This window comes from Peromyscus eremicus, chromosome 5, assembly GCF_949786415.1.
Source record: "Peromyscus eremicus chromosome 5, PerEre_H2_v1, whole genome shotgun sequence".
Lineage (NCBI taxonomy): Eukaryota > Metazoa > Chordata > Mammalia > Rodentia > Cricetidae > Peromyscus > Peromyscus eremicus.
In genome coordinates this window covers 72,651,057-72,672,918 of record NC_081420.1, presented here as the reverse complement: position 1 = coordinate 72,672,918, position 21,862 = coordinate 72,651,057, and the positions used below count along the sequence as shown (strand labels likewise).

General features: G+C 40.0%; 1 protein-coding gene across 1 annotated transcript in view; it reads right to left on the bottom strand.

The window, feature by feature from the left end:
* Gpr158 (G protein-coupled receptor 158) overlaps nt 1-21,862 on the bottom strand; it is a 376,347-nt gene that overhangs the window by 114,485 nt on the left and 240,000 nt on the right. Inside the window, exon 5 of the mRNA XM_059263676.1 lies at nt 15,213-15,281. Coding sequence (XP_059119659.1) covers nt 15,213-15,281 — 69 coding nt within the window. The remainder of the gene's footprint in view (nt 1-15,212; nt 15,282-21,862) is intronic.

Here is a 21,862-nt window from a genome sequence, read left to right as displayed (position 1 = left end):
AACATAGTTGAGCAATTGTCCTTGTGGCATGATTGAGCATTCATTGAGTATATGCCCAAGAGTGGTATCATTTGGTCTTGAGGTAGATTGATTTTCTGAGAAACCTCATACTGATTTCCAAAGTGGCTGTACAAGTTTACACTCCCACCAACAGTTGAGGAGTGTTCCCCTTGCTCCCCATCCTCTCCAATAAGCTGTCATCCGTGTTTTTGATCTTAGCCATTCTTACAGGTGTAAGATGGTATCTCAGAGTCATTTTGATTTGCATTTCCCTGATAATTAAGGATGCTGAGCAATTTCTTAAATGTTTTTCGGCCATTTGAGATTCTTCTGTTGAGAATTCTCTGTTTAGATCTGTAGCCTATTTTAATTGGATTATTTGGTATTTTGATGTCTAGAGTTCATTATATATTTTGGAGATCAGCCCTTTCTCAGATGTGGGGTTAGTGAAGATCTTTTCCCATTCTATAGGCTGTTGTTTTGTCTTATTGATCTTGTCCTTTGCCTTACAAAAGCTTCTCAGTTTCAGGAGGTCCCATTTATTAATTATTGCTATCAGTGTCTGTGCTACTGGTGTTATATTTAAGAAGTAGTCTCCCGTGCCAGTGTGTTCAAGACTGCTTCCTACTTTCTCTTCTATCAGGTTCAGTGTAATGGGGTAATCCAGAAAATTTTTAAGCAGCACTCCAGTTTACTCATATATATTTGGTCATATGATTCTGTCAGAGCCTTTGGCAGACAATTCTGACACCTCTTGTCCTGCTGCAGTCTGTATGGCTGGCAATTCAAATTCTTTTCTGCAAATACTCAGAGACATATATCCTTATTTATTTATTATTTTTCTATTTATTTGTTTAATATGTATGGGTGATTTGCCTACATGTGTGTCTATGGACCATTTGTGTTCCTGGTGCCCACAGAGACTAGAAGAGGGCATTGGATCTCTGAAACTGGAGTTATAAATGGTTGTAAGCTTCCATATGGGTGCTGGGAAATGAACCTGGGTCCTCTGGAAGAGCAGCCAGTACTCTTAACTACTGAGTCATCTCTCTAGCCTCTGTCTTCAATTATTAATGTATGCCAGACACTGTCCTGCACGTGAGGGCATGTAGCTAAGTGAGAAATAACACAGCACGTGTAAAGCAGTTTGGACGTAGAATGTGGGATACAACAAGGAAGACATCTGAGGAACGTCAGTGGGCATTGCCGTTATTTAGGTAATGTGCGGGAGGAAGGCGAACAGGACCATGGGATCGCACAGGCACAGCTGATGCTGTAGCAGAACAAAGGCTGTGCTGCTGTGCTGCTCTGCTGCTGTGCTCTCCTTCTAAGTCTGTGACAGTGCTGCTAAAGGGGAGAGCAGCACCCACTCCTCTAGTCTTCTCCTTCCTCCTCATCTTCACGTGGGGAACCCCACTGTTTATTGCTTTTATAAAGTCACCGTAAGACTTTATGTAGAACTAACTCATGGGTTCATTTCTCTCGAACAGAAAGGAGCAGAGATAAGACCTACTTTCTATAAGGTAGAACTGAGAAGACACCTGAAGACAAATGTTCTACTTCCCTGAAGCCAAGACTACCAGGGTGAAAATGATGCCATTTGCACGGTACCTAAATCAGGAGGGTTTTCAGTACACAGCTTCCAGCTTCCACAGTCAATGTCTCATTTAAACAGTGTAGGACAAGTAGGTGGGATGAGGAGGCCAAAGGTTACCAGGTGAAGAACAAGGGAAAGAATGCTAATACTTCCTAGTATCTCATCAAGAGCCACCAGCGCTTTTTACAGCCGAAAAGGTTTTATTAAAATTCTGTGTGAACTCATGTCACTGATTAATTCAGCTTTCATGCTGAGGATTTTGGTCCACGCAGTTCAGACTATCTAGCTAACTATTCAGTGTTTGCTTTATGCATTAATACCCAGAGTAACTGAGTAAATGTTACAGTGAAGGCTTCTAAAACAGCCATGGGCCTTGATGACCTTGGCTGGGTGAGGCTGGATAAGAATTGATGGACAGGCCTATCAGTGGTGGTGCACGCCTTTATTCCCAGCACTCAGGAGGCAGAGGCAGGTGGATCTCTGTGAGTTCGAGGCCAGCCTGGGCTACAGAGTGAGTTCCAGGACAGGCTCCAAAAGCTACACAGAGAAACCCTGTCTCGAAAAACAAACAAACAAGAATTGATGGACAACTAACAACTTATCATCTAGTGCCCTAGTTCTCCGCAACTTTTCTGGAAAGGGCTGTTTCTACCTGCTGTCTTTCTTCCCATCATCACCTCTAGTTACTCCTGTCAATCATACAGGTCATTTGGTTCTGCTCCCATCAGGACCATCATACCATCTTAACACTGGAATGCAAAGACGATTCTCTTGCTGCATCTTGGGAGATGAGCCAGTAACATCAAGAGCTGACTACTTACCCTTTTTCAATCCCAGCATGTACTTTAATTAGTCAGGTGACTTCTCTACCAGCTCATCTCATTCCTTTCTCTGGATCCTGTTCATCTGAACTCCATCATCATTAAAGCATCTAACTCATTTCAAATGCTAAATCAATTGAGAGATAGAGGCAAAAAATTCGTTGTGGTATAATAAATTTATGTTCTACTTATCTACTCCTCAGCTTAAGGATATTACTATTAGATACAATTTTTCCTTTTGTCTCCTTTGGGTGTCATATTTTCTCCTTCCCTTTCAGAAGCAACCACCTTCCTGAATTTTGTATGTCATGTGTTCTTCTCCTCTTTCTTTATTATCTACCTCAGGAGGTCCTCTCCCTACACTCCAGCAAACATATATCTCAGGAAGTCATCTTCCCATATACACCCCAACACACACACACACACACACACACACACACACACACACACATACACACACACACACACACACACACACACACACACACACACACACCTCAGGAGGTCATCTCCCTATACCCCAGCAAACATATACCTCAGGAAGTCATCTCTTCATACACACCACAACACACACACACACACACACACACACACACACACACACACACCCCTCAGGAAGTCATCTCTCTACACTCCAATACACATACAACCCAGGAGGTCATCTCCCCACACTCCAACACACAAATACCTCCATACCCCAACACACACACACACACACACACATCCCTCAGGAGGTTATCTCCTTATAGCCCAACACACACACATAAACTTACTCTATACACATGGACTAGCATGTCTGCAATATTCTGTGACTTCTAGCATGCATTTTAAGGCAAGCATTATAGGATTTCTATTATAGCATTAGTTGTAAGTGGATCTATGTGGGAAAGGGTATATATAATAACTATATGTAGATGGGGAAGTGAAGAGTTAATGAGTCAGAGCCTTTTGTTGTGTTAATATTGACTATGATTTCCCAAGTAGAAGCAAACATATTTGACATCTTTTTCACAGATCATCTTTGATTTTATCATATCTGACGAGATATAGTGCTGTACCAAAGGCAAGTATACAATTGTTCAGAGAGAAATCTATGTAAGCAATTCAATCTTTTCATGTCCTTGTGTGGGGGGCTGCCTGTTGGTCATACTAGGACCTGTGAAGTGGACAAGACCATCCATCAGCAGCAGCAGTAGCAGCAGCAGCACTACCACCACCACCACCACCACCAAAACCACCACCACCACACTTCTCCACATTTTGGAAAGCATGGTGAGAGGCAGATACTGGCTACAGAAATACAAGTGTGACCAAAGAGTTGAAAGATTTGGATTAGGGTGGTACATAGATATGTCTGCATTTGAACTGATCAAATTTGTATGATCACTGTGTTAGTCTAATCTGCTATGACAAAAATGCCAAATATTGATGGCTGTTAAACTAAAGAATCACAATTCAATAGACAAAAAAATTGTTTATTTCTCACAGCTCCAAGATTAAGGCACTGGCAGAGTTGGTATCTGGTGTGGACCTGCTTAATTGCAGACAGATGAAAGGGGTAAGTCAGTTCTGGGATGATTTTGTAAGGGCACTGGGCATATTCATGAAAACACAGTCTCATGACCTAATAACTTCTACAAAGTCTCTCCACCCTAACAGGTTAAAGAGATAGACACATTCAGACCATCGAAGTCCCAAAGCCTAGCAATGCCATTGAAAATTAATGTGAACGTGGACCACTAAAGGTTGGAGGGGTTACACATACATATCTACCTACAATGTTTTTGCTTATCTTTTTTTTTTAACTCAATGATACTGAAGAAGAAACCATTTGTTGGGGCCAATGCTGCTTTTGTCTACAGCTACTTTCATAATTGTTCCCTGAACATCAGCAAGTGTTTCATGATGCTTATGTCACCTTTTCTGTATTAGGTCCACCGAGAGGAACCTGGACACCGCTGTGTCTGACTGCTCAGAGACATTTCCTTGAGATGGTTAAATTCTCTAAAGTCAGAGATACTAACAAAGGATAGCTAAAACCAAAATCTAATTTAATTAAGCTTTACTTTACATTAATTAAAAATAACTTATTAGACATCAGTAATGGAAAATGACTTATACAATTTGGGTTAGCACAGGAAAAATTAAGATGCACTTTTGTCAGAGAGAGAGAGAGAACACAAGAAAGAGGGAAGGAGGGAGGAGAGAAGAGAGGAAGGGAGGGAGACAGAAAGAGAGAGACAACAGAAAAGTGCCCTTGCATGTCTCACCCATGAGCAAAAGTCTTAATCCACAGACTGCAGTAAGCCCGTTGGAAACAGGTACTTTGTTCTCTTAATTATTTTTCACTAAGAGCTAAAATGCCAAGCTAGGCCAGAACTGAAACAGTGCTTCAGACCCTGTTTCTTCAGTTGGAACCATATGACTGTCGAATTCTCTCACAGCAAACAATCTGCAATTGTGGTGGTGTATCCTCCTTCTCTAATTAATCTCTTCTTGTTTGTTCCAAAATAATTGATTATTTAACTTCATTTAGAAATATTTCAATAATTCAGGAAGTTCCCCGGGAGACTCGTCAGCTGAGGGCACTCCAAGAGACAGCCCACACCCCACACTGTGGTCACAGGGTGGAGCAAGCCAGGCCTGCTCCAAGAATAGCAAGGAGATCAGTATTGTGGCAGAAGGAAGAAGACAGGGGGCAGAAAAGATGAGGAGATGGATTCTGTAAGGTTTTGTGTGATGTTTCAGACAGGACATGATGGATAGGAAGAAGAGGTCACCGTGGGTGGAAGAAACAAGTTCCAGGCTAAGAGGATACCAGTGCAAGGCTCAGGGTGTTGTTTCCCAGCCTGCTTGAGAACAGAACACTGGTAATCTGAATAAAATGGGGAGGTGGCTGTGATAGCGTTTGGGCAGCAGTAAGACTACCTGACTTGGGTTTTAACAAATTCCAGCTTCTGTGTTTAGAATAGATTTTGAGAGGCCAAGAGTAGAGATAGTGAGATTCTTCAGATGCACACTGCAACAAATTGAACTCAACTTGAAGGTTATTCAGACTAGGATGATAACGGGGCCTTGAAATGGAGCTAGGCAGTGGTAGTGCATACCTTTAACCCCAGCACTTGGGAGGAAGAGGCAGGCAAATCTCTGTGAGTTTGAGGCCAGCCTGGTCTACAGAGTGAGTTCCAGGACAGCTACTCAGAGAAACCCTGTCTTGAAAAACCAAACAAAACAGAAAGAAGGGGGGGGGAGGGAGGGAGGGAGGGAGGGAGGGAGGGAGGGAGGGAGGGAGGAAGGGAAGGTTCTGGATGTGCTTTTAAGGATTTTTAGAAAATAAAAACCATACTTCACATCCACTGAGATGGCTCTGACTTCTTAATAACAATGGAAAATGAGAAGGATTGCTGAGGGCGGGCGTGGGTGGGGGTGGGGGTGGGGTGAAGTGAGCATCTCTGGTGAGGTGCAAATGGTGCACTCACTTTCAAAACAGTTTAGTAGTCTGAAAAGTTTATGAGCACTCAGTCTCATGACCTAATCACCTCTACAAAATCTCTCCACCCTAAGTTTGAACATGTTTCATTTTCAAATACCACATAGAGATGTGAGGCTCACTTGACAGTTTCCATCCCTGTCTTTCTGTGTTCCTCGGTGTGGTCAATGCTGAAGCTTGCCTCGTACAGCCACCTTCTGGTAACAACCTCCCCACACAGCAGATAGATTAATCTACAAGGTCCATCGTACAGGGGACGTACAGAGACTACGAACAGCATGAGACTTGGAAGTCTCATGCACGGCTGTCCTCTGTTTGCTGCTCTCCCTCTGTGTCTGTGGTGCTCCCAGTTTGCACGGCTGTCCTCTGTTTGCTGCTCTCCCTCTGTGTCTGTAGTGCTCCCAGTTTGCACGGCTGTCCTCTGTTTGCTGGTCTCCCTCTGTGTCTGTGGTGCTCCCAGTTCTCTCGGCTGTCCTCTGTTTGCTGCTCTCCCTCTGTGTCTGAGGTGCTCCCAGTTCGCACGGCTGTCCTGTTTTCTGCTGTCCCTCTGTGTCTGTGGTGCTCCCAGTTTGCACGGCTGTCCTCTGTTTTCTGCTCTCCCTCTGTGTCTGGGGTGCTCCTAGTTTGCACGGCTGTCCTCTGTTTTCTGCTCTCCCTCTGTGTCTGAGGTGCTCCCACTTTGCACGGCTGTCCTCTGTTTGCTGCTCTCCCTCTGTGTCTGTGGTGCTCCCAGTTTGTACGGCTGTCCTCTGTTTTCTGCTCTCCCTCTGTGTCTGTGATGCTTCTAGTTTGCACGGCTGTCCTCTGTTTTCTGCTCTCCCTCTGTGTCTGAGGTGCTCCCAGTTTGCACGGCTGTCCTCTCTTTGCTGCTCTCCCTCTGTGTCTGTGGTACTCCCAGTTCTCACGGCTGTCCTCTGTTTGCTGTTACGGCTCCTCAGTCCTCACCCATCGCTTCGATGGTACTCCCAGTGTAGCTTTTCTACAACTGTAAGTGCTCCAATTTTATTTTCATTTCTTTCACTCTACTCTTGCTTTTCTGGGACAATTTTATCTCTGTTTTTCCTCTTTTCTTTGAGCTTCTTCATTAGAGGAACTTATTTTTTGTGTTGTATTTGAGGCAATGAGAATTGGTTATTAAAACCCTCTTTTTATTTTCTTGTTTTGTTCTAGCTTGTGATAATTACTATATTTCACAAAAGCAAAACACTGTTTACAACAGGTAATACAGTCAAATTGATGTTTGCCCTATCAAAGATCGTAATACTCCTGTTTTTCACTAAACACTAAAGGTTTCAAATTTCAATTGGTCAAGGCTCTTTTAGTCTATTAAAACCTCTCAGCTAAAAGATGATGGCTGGATAATCTCTAGCCTAGCCAGGATAACTGTCAGCCAGTTATCACAGGACGCACACCCTGGGCAGCTCTGTACCCTTGCATGGCGGTAACGACTCCCATGACTGAACTTTCCACATCTTGTACAGTGATGTGGGTACCAGCCAAGTGGATAAATGGAACCACAGTTTTGGGACACCTGTAAGCATTTCTTCTGACCTTATAACCAGCCTGTGAAGGAGAATAGAATGTTCTCCCATGAGATTGCTCAAACCACCTTGAAGGAGGAGGTCCAGACCTCAGATAATGCTTTGTGCTTAGTATTTTAGCCAATGCTTTTGAGTTAGTCTAAGCTTTGAGAAGTGAAGAGACCCCCAGCTCCATGCTTTCAAGCTACTTTGCCATTTGATAACTATTCCCTGCTTTTTCCCCAATTGCTTTCTCTTGTTTGCTCTGGCAAATATTATATATTATATAATAAACCCAAATAATATAATATAATATTATATATATTATAGGTTCTTTTGAAGAACACATCCAATGGAGATCATATATATATATATATATATATATATATATATATATATATATCAGAACTTATTAAGTCAGCTCTAAAATAGTAACAAGAACTAAATAACACCAAGAAGCTAAGAACCAGTGCTACTCAGTCTTTGAGGATGGATGTCTCAGCTGTTGGAGAAGACCCATGATAGCTGTCTGTCACTAGGGGTGACTATCTGTAGATACTCAGTCCACAATGCAGGATGTCTCCATGATCCCCAATCTGGCACCAGAAGCCTGGAAAATTTCCTGGAGAGCCACTGGTCCCACATCCATAATGCAAGTTTAGGAACACTGGCATGTTCTGTGAGGGGAGCAGCAGCAGCAGGAGCAGCAGAGCAAACCAATTGGTGGCAGGATGGAAGGCCAAGGGGTAAAGGGAGAGCATCTTCCTTCTGACATAGCCTTTAATAGCAGAAGGTGCCTCCCACAGTCTGGGTGGGTCCCATGTCAATCAAAACAGTCAGGACAATTCTCCAGGTGAGGCTCCCTACTCAAGTGATTCTAATTTGTGGCAAGTTGACATTAAAACCAACCATGAAAGATATCAAACCAGGTGGGTCGGAAGGCCTCACATGAGATGGGTTCTAGATCAACTGAAAAACACTAGCCCAAAGGGAAGTATCTCAAGTGAGGGTGGAGATTATCAAAATACACCATATTCACACAGGAAATACTCAAAGAATAAATAAAATGAACATTAAGAAAAACACTAGCCCATACATAAAATTAGATTCTCCTACCCTGTACTCATCACAGTGAAAGTGAATGTCTCAGAACTGGATTGCTATCATTCTCCCCTAAGGGGAACCACAACCACAGAGGTTTGCAGAAGAGGCTGGTCCCAGGTCTAAGGAAAGAAAAGGATAAAATTATTCTGAAACATTCTGCTAAACAGATGATGGAATCATAAAAAGAATGGCTTTTTGTCTCCTTTGTTTTCCTTCCTGTAAAGTGCTGGGAGCAAAGTCCCCTTGTTTCCTCTGCATGTGGCTGTCACATGCTTGGGGTGGCTTTCTCGGAGTTCCAAAACAAGCCAAGTTAGGTTTGTGCTGGTCACAGTAGAAATGAATGATCTCCTAACTGGTTTCGGCTCTTTCTATGCCATTCAAACCAGCCTGGCTGGCATTGGGCTGAACTGCAAACTTCCACTTTTGGGGTAAAACAGTTGAGAACCAGAAACTCCAGCTGATTCAACTAAATGGTTCCTACAGAGTAAAGGAAGCCCCAAATGAGTGGCTGTGTGTTATTGACACAGGCAAGACAAGGTCAAGGGCTGGGTGGCCTCAGGCTCAGAGATATGCCAAAAACTTCCTCCTCAGGGACCAAGTATGAAAGAACAGTGTGTTCAGAAAATGTGCACCAGAACTTTCCCCCCTAAGATATGTATGGCCTAAAGACAGCTCCCCTACAGAGAGTGCTCTTATGGATATTAGCTAAAGCTTTCTCCCTGATCCAGCTGTAGACTATAAGCCCTGCCTTCTTGCTCAGTAGTATGCTATAACCCCAGCTCTGTGTTCAACTCTCTGTAATAAACACTAAGTTTCTGGGGTGCTGCAGTGTCTCCAGCAGACAGCCCAGTGCACCCAAACCCTGCTTCTACACATGTTCCTTCCTGTGCATGTCTGTGTTGTCTTTTCCTCATTCCCTCCCGACCTGAGTCACATCTGTCCCTGGAGTTGTGCGAGATGTGGCAATGGTCCATTCATACTTCTAAGAAATTTTACATGGGTCTCAAAGCAAACCTTTAACTATCAAAACTCAATGTCCCCTTTCATCCTTTGTATTTTCCACTTCCACCAGATGAAGCAGGGAGGGTTTACTGACTGGGCAATGAGGATGCTTAGGTCTCCCTGGCTTTCTGCAGATGTTTCAGCATCTTGCTTTCACCATAGTGAAGAGATGGGTATGGAAGTTGAGTGACGAGCTCTCGTCTTGGCTTTGTCATTAAGTAGCTGGGGAAAGTTGTAGACTTAGAAACATCTCTCAGCTTCTCCTCTTTCCTTTGCAAAATAAAGAGTTGAGGCAAATGCTACATTGCATCTGATCTCTCTTCAACCTCAAGCATTTTACTATTCTTTTATATTGGACTGGGGGGCTTGAAATATGCATCATATTGACTCATGTATTGGTGCCCTTATTGATGGGCACACCACAAACCAGTTAAGGAACCCACAGAATAAGACAACACAATCAACTGAAATGGATGTGTTTGTCAAAGCAAAACAAACTTTTTTTTTTTTTTTTTTTCGAGACAGGGTTTCTCTGTGTAGCTTTGTGCCTTTCCTGGAACTCACTTGGTAGCCCAGGCTGGCCTTGAACTCACAGAGATCCTCCTGGCTCTGCCTCCCGAGTGCTGGGATTAAAGGCGTGCGCCACCACCGCCCGACAAACAAAACAAACTTTTAGACTTACCATGTCAATAATAAGTTTTATAAATTGAAAATGCTGTTTGGTGCAATTTAACAAGAAACATACACTTTAAGGTTTTTTTTTTCTTCTCTGAAAGTCTGTTTCATTTCTTTTATAGCTATACAAAAAGTATGTAGGTGATCATGGGTGATAAATCATTTACTAACAATGTATGGGCCTCAAACCATGAGACTCCTTTGAGACTCTGTAAGAAAAGGCTTCAAAAGCTGCAGCTTGTGCTACCAATTATAACAATGCTAACTTTAGTCAGATTTCAGTTTGTCCTCGTCTGCACAAAGATGATAATGTCTAATTTGGACTTTCCAATGTAAGCATTGTTATGAAATCGTCTGTAGTCCAAGATTGCTTAGAAATGGCAAAAATAACCTTAATTCTTGCAAATCTGGATGACAATATGCAGCATAAAGAGAATATAAAGTTCACTGCATAGCACAGGAAAGCAGGGAACAGCCCAGTCTCCTTCTATGGAAGAACCCAGCCCTAGAAACAATTTATTTTATTCAAGCATTCTTTAAAAAGCTGTAATTCCCAGCAAATTTCATGAGCAGTTCTTCTCTACAGAAGGAGCTCAGAAAGTAGGCAAGATATTTCAAAGCTGGAAAGGTTTTGGTCACATTTATACTGATTAGACCTTTTGACTATACAGGCTGAATATCCCCAATCCAAACTTGGTTTCTGAATTTAGAGCCTTGTAGGATTTTTATTTTCAGATTAGGGATGCCCAATTCCTATAGCCTATGATTATATTTCAAAATGCTCTACTATCAGAAGTACTTCTAGTCCCCTTTCAGATAATGAACTTTCTATTTGTATTTGGTTTATCTGATTATTTTAACACTGAATTCAGAACAAGCAAAACCCTATCTGAAAGTTATAAACTTCTTATCTATGAATTCTAAGCAACCAAGGTCATCCTGCACCATTGACTAGATCGTTCTTTTTAAGATTGGTTCATACATGTACATCCAGGCATGCATCTACTCCCATGAAGGACTTCATATCAGTCACCAAAATAGCATTTCCTGATCTATTGTGTAAAGTAAAATGATTCTCCTTTCTAGACTCTATCAATAATGTATTTTAATTTCTATTGTCTCCAGAATCGTACGCTATACTTCTTAGTTTAATCCATCTTAAATAATTCGACCACTTCTGTCTTCAGAATATGAACACCATCATAGTTAGACCTTAGCTAAAGTTAGCTTCAGTTATCAACTTGACACACCTGGAAAGAGCCAACCTTGGTTGAAAATCGCCTTCTTAGAGTGGCATGAGGGCATGCCTATGGGGGCATTTTCTTGATTGCTAATTGATATAAGAGGGCCCAACTTCCTAGTCCTAGGCAGGTGGGTCTGAGCTGTAGATGAAAGGTAACAACACAGACCAGAAGAAGCAAGCCTTGGAAGCATCATTCCTCCATGGTCTCTGCCTCAGTTCCTGCTTTCAGGTTGCTGCCTGGAGTTCCTGCCTTGGCTTCCCTTGATGACAGATTGTAACCTGTAAACCAAACAATTTCTCTCCCAACATGGTTTTGGTCAATGTTTTATCACAGTAACAGAGAGAAAACTAGAACAGACACTAACTTAAGGATTGAGAAACGGGACATAACCTTGGATCTCAAGGAGTTACAAAATGAACTAGGTTATAGATGGTGAAAGAGGCCGCTAAGGATGAAGCCAGCAGGGGGAGCCACACTGGTGACTCTGGTGGAGAGTTTGCACGGTTAGTTTCCCTTCTTATGGAAGATTATGGAGAAGGGCTGCCTTTACATTTTTTAACTATCAAGTGTCTCTCCTTTTTCCCTGTATCTAATATCACCATGGGTATAAGGCCATCAAATGATTTTCAGAATGTGTTCTACTCAATTAAAGGATCTCAAATCATTGTGTTCAATATTTAACAACCAGACATTATTTCAAATGTTCTACTTTTCTATAACAGCTCTTCTCTGTTACAGGCTTTACAACTTTTCTATAGATTGTAGGTGATGCTCAGAAATATGATCACTTAAATGAGCATGCATCTCACAGTAAAAATGAGCCAAACTTTTGCTCATACCATAGAATGACATTTCAAGGATTTTTCCCCTATCTGTAGACACTAAAAAAATAATAAAAGGGTCATGATTTTTACTACTGCCAAGCATAGCTTTTGTAAGCCATTGCAACAGGACAGAGGCCGGGAGCAGAGGGGAGGGATTGCATTTATTTGAGAACAGAAAGAAGATCATCTAGCTGGGGACCCAGAAAGTGAGGAGGAAATAGTGTATGTTGAGACAGAAGAGGCAGGTAAACAACACATCATAAGCCAGGACAAGGGTTTTAACCTTTCCTCGATGAAGACTGATGCGACACCAGTACAACAACAGATTAGAGCTGATATTTTTAAAGGCCTATTAATAACTGGGTAGCTAATGGGTTTAAACACAGCAGAGGTTGATGCAAAAAAATACCAAACAGATAATGCAAAATATATTCACATTATTAAGATAATTCTTCAGATTAGTCAGGTCATTTTAAATCTTTCATTGCCTTATTAAGTAATTCAAATACCTGCCTGGTAGTTCTATGGGAAGATTAAATATTAGGGCGCATGACATACCACTTACAGAGGCACAATACTAGGAATGAGAAATATCCAGCCTATAAACTCTATGTTGTTTCTTTATTAATTACAATACATACTACTATGTGTGTTAGAAATGTTAATGTAGATGATTTCTATGGGGAAATAAAATCTGATTTCCTCAGTTCCTTTAAGATACTATGACAAAATACCTGAGACTGGATGATTTATAAAGACAATATGGTAGATGTGCTTAGCTAGTGTCATGTCAACTTAACACAAGCTAGAGTCATTTGGGAAGTAGGAACCTCAATTGAGAAAATGCCCTCACTGACTGACTTGTAGATGAGCCTGTTGGGCATTTTCTTGATTACTGATTTTTGTGAGAGTGTCTAGCTCATTATGGGTTGTGCTACCCCTGAACAGATGGTCCTGGACAGTATAAGAAAGCAGACTGAGAAGTCATTGAGAACAAACCAGCAAGCAGCAGTTCTCCTTGGCTTTTGCATTGATTCCTGCCTCTAGGTTCCTGCCTTGAGTTTCTGCCCTGATTTCCTTCCACGATGGACTGTGGTGTAGAAGTATAAATGAATTAAAGGCTTTCTTCCCCAAGTTGCTTTTTTGATTTTTCTTTTTATTTTAAATCACAGCAATAGAAACCCCAGCAGTAGAAGACAGGAAGACAAAAGGAACAGAATTTCCTCCATCTAGCCCTTGCATCCATGTATGAGAGCACAGACCTTCCAGAAAGTTCTACCTCCTAATACAGTTGCAGGGGGGTTGCTTCTCATGCATGAATCTGGGGGACATATTCGTTCACAGCACTGATTATATCTGGATACATTTGGATTTTGAAGAAAATAGAAAATGTAATTCAAGACCTAAATAGATCAAGAACACTTGTTCTAAATTGACTGAGAGGAGAGGAACAGAAAAGTAATGTAGAGGAGCTGACCCATATTACACTTGGCTTTCTAATTTATTGTAAGGATTTTGCTTTTACTGGGGAACGTTTTACAAGTTTTGAGAAGAGTAACCCGGCCAGTCTAACTTTAATGTTAAAAGTGGCTAATGTTCTGAAAATAGGTTGTAAGGGGCAGAAGCTAAGAGAGGCCTCTGACAGACTGTCATAGTAATCCAGGAATGATAGATCTTGGTTAAGACCAGGGTGGTGGCAGGGTGCATGGTGGAGCCTGGTTGCATTCCAGCTGTATTTTCAAAGGTTGGCTGGCTAATGGGAGAGCAGAAGAGGTGTCAAGAGTCACTGCAGTGTTTTGACCTTAGTAACTAGAAGGATCCAGTAGCCTTGGGTAGAGATTGAGGAGACTGATTTTTAGGGAGCATCAGATCTGCAGCTATGGAGTTTTTTGTGACCCCCAACAGAGGTGAAAGTAGGCAACTGAATACAAGTTTGGAGTTCAGGAGAAAGGTCATGTCTGGAGATACAAATGGAGTGGCCATTAGCATATACACAGCGCTATTTCAAATGGTGTTGCTAGATTAGATAGTCAGTGATAGAATCCACTAAGAAAAATTCTGAGGATGGAATCCTGAGGCACTTGGTTACTGAGGTGAGAGAGAGAAAAAATAGAGAAATTTGAGTGGGAACAGCAAAAGAAACAAGAAGGAAAGAATATTATGTGGGGCCAAGCCTCCCTTTTCCCCTGACGCCATCTCACTTCAGATCTTGGAAGCTTAATTGATACTGTATTCCCTAGATTTGATTGTGATGTGAGCCGTTCCTAAGTGCCCCCACGACATGCTGCTGCCACTACTCTGAGTCTTTGTCATACTGTATCACAGGGGTCTGTACTGACTCATTTCTTCCTGTAAATCATAAGCCTCTTAAGAGAAAAAAATCAAGAGTATTCCCAGAAATTACCTCCATGCTTATCACATGATAACTTCAGAATGCCAACGGTTGAATTGAATTAGTAATTGGAGTTTATCATTGTAAACCCAGTACCACAACGGTAATATGAGTCTGCTACTTACATAATAATTATGTAAGAGCATTACACATACACATACGTTTATTTCACTAAATTTATTTTTCTTTATATTTTTTCATAGGGAAATTTCTAGCATTACCTTGTTGTTTGTGGTTCTGATTTATATAAGGGAGAAGGAAGAATGAAAGTAATACTTTTGTATATGTTAAACATATATACTAAATATGACCTTCATGTGCTACCTTACCTAAATATTTGACCCTTTTCACAAAACTAGGAAGAAAAATACAACTAATTTACAAGAAAAAAAACCCACAAGATTTAGAAATGATATATAAATATCTAAGATAGGAATCAGATTTACACATCTATCAACTCTTTGGTAATATACAGTGTATATACAATATGGAAAATCAAAATGAAACAGGTGACTGCTTTTAAAATAGCAGGATGTCACTTACCGGAAAGTATAAGAGCAGAGACCCAAAGAGTATTGTTTCCAACAGGATGAGGCCAGATGCCCTGATGCTCTAAAAGACAAATCAAGAATGTCATTGTTAACTTAATTTCCAGACAGGGAGAATTTATGCTACTGTAAAAATGCTTCAGTCCTGAGAACAGCATTCTTCTGGGGGAAGTTAAGTAAATAAATTAAATCTAGCTAGTGGTAGGCAAAGAGCTGACCCATGAGGAAAGCCTGATTATGAAGTGATAACAGGCCTAAAAATGTCATCAGTGACTTCTGAGAAGCCAAGATCATTACCTTGAGATTCCTACAATCTGAGAAATTGTAAACAACAGAGATCTTTTTTCTGTTTCTGAGACATAAGCCACCAGTGCCCTAAAGCATTTCATGGACACCTGCTGGATCACTGTGGAGGGTTAAGACAAAGTCTTGGTGTGTGAGCTGTAGAAGGGCCTGGAATCTCAAGGATGTAATATAATCCCCTTAACACGACTTTATTGTGTAAACAAACAGTGTGAATCACACTAGATATAAAATGTTCCTCACCTTTAATGTTATTTATCCTACAGAATTGTTTTCAAATAGACTTCCTAGTATTTAGTTTCTAACCATGAATGTATCTAACAATTTTATGACTTTTTTAAATAATCTGCAGAATAGAAAATTCCTAAAACAAAAATGTTGAGGCAAGAAAAAAAGAACAATCTTAGCTTTTAACAATATATTTGGCTTCAATGAGCTAAAGTTTCAAGATAGGGTATGTATATTAATTACCAAATCAAACAAAAAATAAGTCACTCTAGAATTCCTACATTTTCATTAAATGCAATATAAAATGTGCATACAAATTGCCAACATATAGTTATCTTACGTAACAGGAAAGTTATGTGAAGTAAGAAAATTAATTCTCCAACAACCAAAGGATACCAGGAATCCAAACTATGACAGTGCATTATATTTTTTTTGAAAATGGTATGACAACTGGATAGTCAGAAAAAGAAATTTTTAATTCCTCTTTCAAAACCTTGCAGGATATTAAACACACAGAACTGTTTTATGCAATTCTTCAAAGGAATTCATGGATGTGAGTTTGAAAATAGTATACTGTGTCAATCATTTGGGTAGCTTCTTTTCCCCCATTTCTTTTTCTGTGATGCTGAGGATGGAGCCCCTGGCCTACACATGCCAGACAAGTAATTGTACCTCCTCAGTATATCTTCTGCCTCTAGATGCTTTTTGATATTGATAATTGTTTTACCTAGTAGATGTTTTGGTGTGGTGAAAAGACAGTTTCTATCAGAAGTATTTGAGTTTAGGCTGGTAGAATTTCTAAAATGGCAAATTACATTTGACAAAGCAAAATCTACTTATGGATTTTTTAATAGCTATGTTCTAATTTTTTTAATATGACACTAAGACTCAGACTCCAAACCATTATGCAAAACTTCTTATAAAATAATCTATGCAATGTTGACCAACAAAGGAACAGAGAAGGGAGCTGGACAGTACAGCAGGAAAGTTTTTGCAGTTAATTCTGTCCCACTGTGAATTCTGAAATAACTACTTAAGCAGGCAATGAAAGAAGCTATTTCAGTTGCCTTACCCAATAAAAATGAGTATTTTAATTCCTTGTTGTAGTTTGAGTATAATTGGCCCCCATAAACTCATAGGGAGTGGCACTATTAGGAGATGTGGTTTGTTGGAGTAGGTATGGCTTTGTTGGAGGAAATGTGTCACTGAGGATGGGTTTTGAGATTTTTGTATGCTCAAGATACCACCCAGTGTCACAGTGTATTTCCTGTTGCTTTCTGATCAAGATGTAGCCAGCACCATGTCTGCCTGCATGCTGCCATGCTCCCTGCCATGATGATAATGTACTGAGCCTCTGAACTGTAAGCCACCACCTCAAAATCTTTATAAGAGTTGCCATGGTCATGGTGTCTCTTCACAAAATAGAAACCCTAAGACATACCCTATTAAACCCAGTACATTATTAAACATGAAGTAGTTAAAATGACTAGCATTGGACTTGGCACATAATTGTATATCTAGTTTCTCAGCCATAAAGCAGTACCCAGCTGACAAATTTGAAAACTCTAGGTATATATTGATAGCAACAATAAGTGTTTCATGTTTGGGATTGAAAAACTACAGAAGATACCGAAGAGATGGCTCAGTGTTTAAGAGCACATACTGTTCTTACAATGGACCTGAGTTCGGTTCCCAGTGACTATGCAATGCGGCTCACAACCATCTGTAAGTCTAGGTCCAGGGATACCATCACCCTCTTTCTTCTAGACTCTGGGAGCATCTGCACTCATTTGCACAAACATACACATAATTTTAAAACAGTATATAAACTATAATAAGAAGTAAAAATCCAAAATTACCCCAGAGGGGCAAAGAGCCCAGAGATAGGGACTCAGAAGTCCTTTGTGAGTGATGATGATGTGGTATGGTGGCATCTTTCCTTCGCCAATGTAGACTATATATCTGTGTTTCGGCCATTACTACAATACAACAGTAGCAGTTGTGTATGTTTACGTGTATTCTCACAACTACCTTGACATTAGAGATATATGTACCTCTTGCTTAGCCTCCATCCTGGCTGAGCAAGGAAGCCCAGAATTCTAGCTTCTAAACTAGAACACCATCCCCACTGCTGTGGTAGTACTAGAAATTTTAACTTGGACAAAAATCTTTGCCTTATAATTGGTACTAAAGATTCATATACAGTTACTATGAGTGATCCACAGACTAAGGTAACAGATGTGAAGCAAGAAGAGGTACTCAGTGATGGGAGAGAGGGAACTGAGAAATGAAGACAGATAAAGTAGATAATGAGCAGATTCACAGAGGCTGAGATGAAAATTCACCTCCTAAACAGTTTTGCTTGAGATAGAAATAATAAAATAGAACTAATTTTAATTGGAGTTGTGAAATGGGAAATTCAGGAGAGGGGAGTACTTCCTTGAAATATAGCCAACAATATATGGCATGATGCTGTTTATATAAAACACCTAGCCAGCATACGTGTGTATCTATATAAACAAAGGTCCAGGCTGTGCATAGCCCAGGGTAGCTATGAATGCAGCCCATCACATTGTAGATAAAAATACCACATCAAAATGTCAGACGTTGGGGCACCCTTGGTCGAGGATTCATTCTAACCTGATAGCAATGGTTTCTACTAAAGAAGAGAGTGTATTTGGGTATAAGAGAACTAATATAGAAATACCATTTTCATTGAAGGAGACACAATCAGATATTGCTGAATTATAAGCTTTTTAGTAATTAACTGAAGAAAATCTAAAACCTATTAACTCAGCCATTATAAAATTATATGATTTTGAGTTATAATATGCAAAATATCTAAACAAAACCTTTCTTCTAACTAATAAATGTAATTGCAAAGCCTTGACTAGAGAGGGGATATTCATCTTCTTCCATACTCGCCATGTACTCCTTCCCCACAGACATGACAAATTACATGACCAAATCAAACCTGTAGCTCAAATAAAAGGCTAATAACATTCTACTAATTTTATTAAATTGTGTCAAAGCCAGCTTCTAACTCCCATCACCCTAGTTTGCAAAATGCAGAAGTGCATGACTCAATGCACAACTGCAGCCTCTAGAGGCAGATTTGCCCCATGCAACAGCCCCAAGGAAGCCTAAGCCACTAGAATAATAAGAGGACAAGAATGCTGAAGGCTAAGTTTTTGAAAACAATTAAAATGCCTTGTTATTATTTCCCTGACTCTGTGACTAGCTCTACTTCATGTTTATATTTTAAACAGTTTTAGCCTCTAGGGAAATAACACACATCTTGCTAACACAATGCAGCTATTTTTGATCATTGCCAATGTCTTCAACTTTGCAGTATTTAAACTTTCCTTACATTACAAAAGAAATATCTGAAAAGGAAAATGAAACATTTTAAAGAGCTCAATTTTAGAATCTATGTGCAAACTCTGAGATAGCAATAGGATTTTATTTTCAAAAGGATGAATCATCATAGGATTCAGTGAGAAATCAAGAATTCACAAATCTCTCATTTACAGTGTCTTAGTTGCACTGGCAGAAGAGATTCATGGAGTTGACCTTTTCTTTTAACTCCTCTGTTTCCATAGAGAAATTCACAGATTGTGATATATTGTGTCACCCAATGTATTGTGCACCCTAATAAAGCTTATCTGAGGATCAGAGGAAAAAGCCCGCCACTATAGTAAACAGAAGTCAGGCAATGGTAGCACACACCTTTACCTCTAGCATTTGGGAGGCAGAGCTCCATCCAAATCTCTGTGAGTTCAGGGCCAAATTGGGAACAGAGCTAGGCATGATGGCACATACCTTGAATTCCAACACTAGTTAACCATAAAGGTCTGGAGGTCTGTACAGACGGACAGGAAGTGACAGAGCTGGGCAGGAAGAGGAAGTGATATAGCTGGGTGGAGAGAGGAAATAAGATTGCAGGGACAGAAAGGCATATAGGCATGAGTATACAGGAAGTAGGTCTCTTTGGAGACTGAGGTGTTGGTGAGATAAGTTTGGCTGTGGCTTTTCCTATTCCTCTGTTCTCTCAGTTTTAACCCCAATATCTGTTTAGTAATTCATCTTACAAAGGACAGACTTCCTTTCAATGACTCTTGACAAGCACTTGACATAATAATACAACATAGGTTGGAAACAAGGAGTGAAAAGCAATACTAAAGACATGTTTAGTACTGGCAATTTGGAGGAAGTTATTGTTTAATGATATTAGGAATTATATAAATGGATGAGAATAGAATGTCCTGTTGGAAAGACTTCATGAAGTTCAATTACAGTAAGAATATCTGTAATGAAATACTGAAAACTCAACCAATGGAGTTATTTGTAAAGGAACAATTGTTCCAAATGGGGTCTGTTAAAATCAAGTTTCTCTTTTCAGAAAAAAATTAAGCAATAAAAAGGGTAAAAACAGAATGAGGGCCAGGACAGATACTCCCAAAGTAAAACATGAATACCTCAGAGAATTTTAGTGTTGTGGACAGCAGTGATGTCTAGCTGATTTGCAATGGCAATATTCAATTTTTATTAACCATGCAACACTGGGCCAGATGCTTAACTTCTGAATTTTTGTCTGTTTTTCATATGACATGAACTTCTGGTTAAACTTAAACTAACTTCTAAAAAGATTAGTTTATCTGAAATAAAGTACACAGTGATATACACACGGTTTAATAAATTTTAAAACAGCATGTAAATTATTTTTACACTGATGTGAAACTAGAAATAATGGGTCCCGCATTATTAATCACGATTTACCACAAATTGCTGGGCAGAAACTTTTTACAGGCATTATTATTTTTGCAGAATTAAATCATTAGATGTTTGACAATTTACTTTCCTTTGTTGCAAGTCAAGTTAATACCCTGAAGCATCCACTATACACATCTGATGCTTCAGAGATACAGAAGAACTCATATGGCAGGAGAGCAAGCATTCTGGCTAATCTTCAACTCACTGCACCTCCATGCTGCTGTTAAAGCAACTTATCTCTGATATAACCCTGGTTGGCCTTCTGATGGATGTCCCTCTTTGCTAAGATACCGTCTGAATGTGTTCCTCAACCAAGGACTGTGTCTTATCTGTACTCATTGGCCTAAGCCTTTAGCTACTTCTCTGTGATCTCTCTGTTATCTTCAATTGCCCCTACTCTTTTTTTAAAACTACTAAACAAAGTAACGCAAGCTTCATATAATTGAGATACATTCTCTGAGTGCCCAGAAAGCATACAGAAGTGAGTGATGAAGACTGAACTATCACATGAGGCCATCTTTCTTCAGATAGCTTCTTGTACATCCTTAAGAAAGATGACACAAAATCCCCATAATCCATTGTGTGTTCAATTTTATGTTTCATTAAAAGCCACTGAGATTAATGGTTAAATTTTTTAAAATAAAAAGTGGATCATTGAAACAGCAAATTCTTCCTTCTGAAAAATAGTCTAAGTGGAAAGAACAGAATTAAAATATGAAAGATTATTAAATCCTAAAATACTGATATTAAGACAGTGACTGCTTTTCAAAAATATTATTCTTTGCTCTATTGAAAAGAACTCTGAAATCATTCATGTCTTAATAAGGGTTTTTTATTGCTCTGAAAAGACACCATGACCACAGCAACTCTTACAAAGAAAACATTTAATTGAGGTGATGGCTTACAGTTTCAGAACTTCAGTCCATTATCATCCTGACAGGAAGCATGGCAGTGTGCAGGTGGATATGGTGCTGGCTACATCTTGACCAGAAGGCAGCAGAAAGTCGACAGACTCACTGGGTGTGGCTTGAGCACATATGAGACCTCAAAGCCTGCCTCCACAGTAACACACTTTCTCCAACAAGACCACACCTATTCCAAACATGCCACACCTCCTAGTAGTGCCACTCCCTTTGGGGGCTGTTTGCTTTCAAACCACCACAGTTCAGTTTGAAATCCATCTTTTAAAAACATAAATGTATTTTATATTAGAAAATTCAAGAGATTTCACAAATCATTACTCATTTTCACTTGATCACTAAGTAGTTAGAGATCTAAGTAATAATTAAACATTGATTTTTTATTTAATCTAGTCTAGGACAGTACCACTCTGAACAAGCC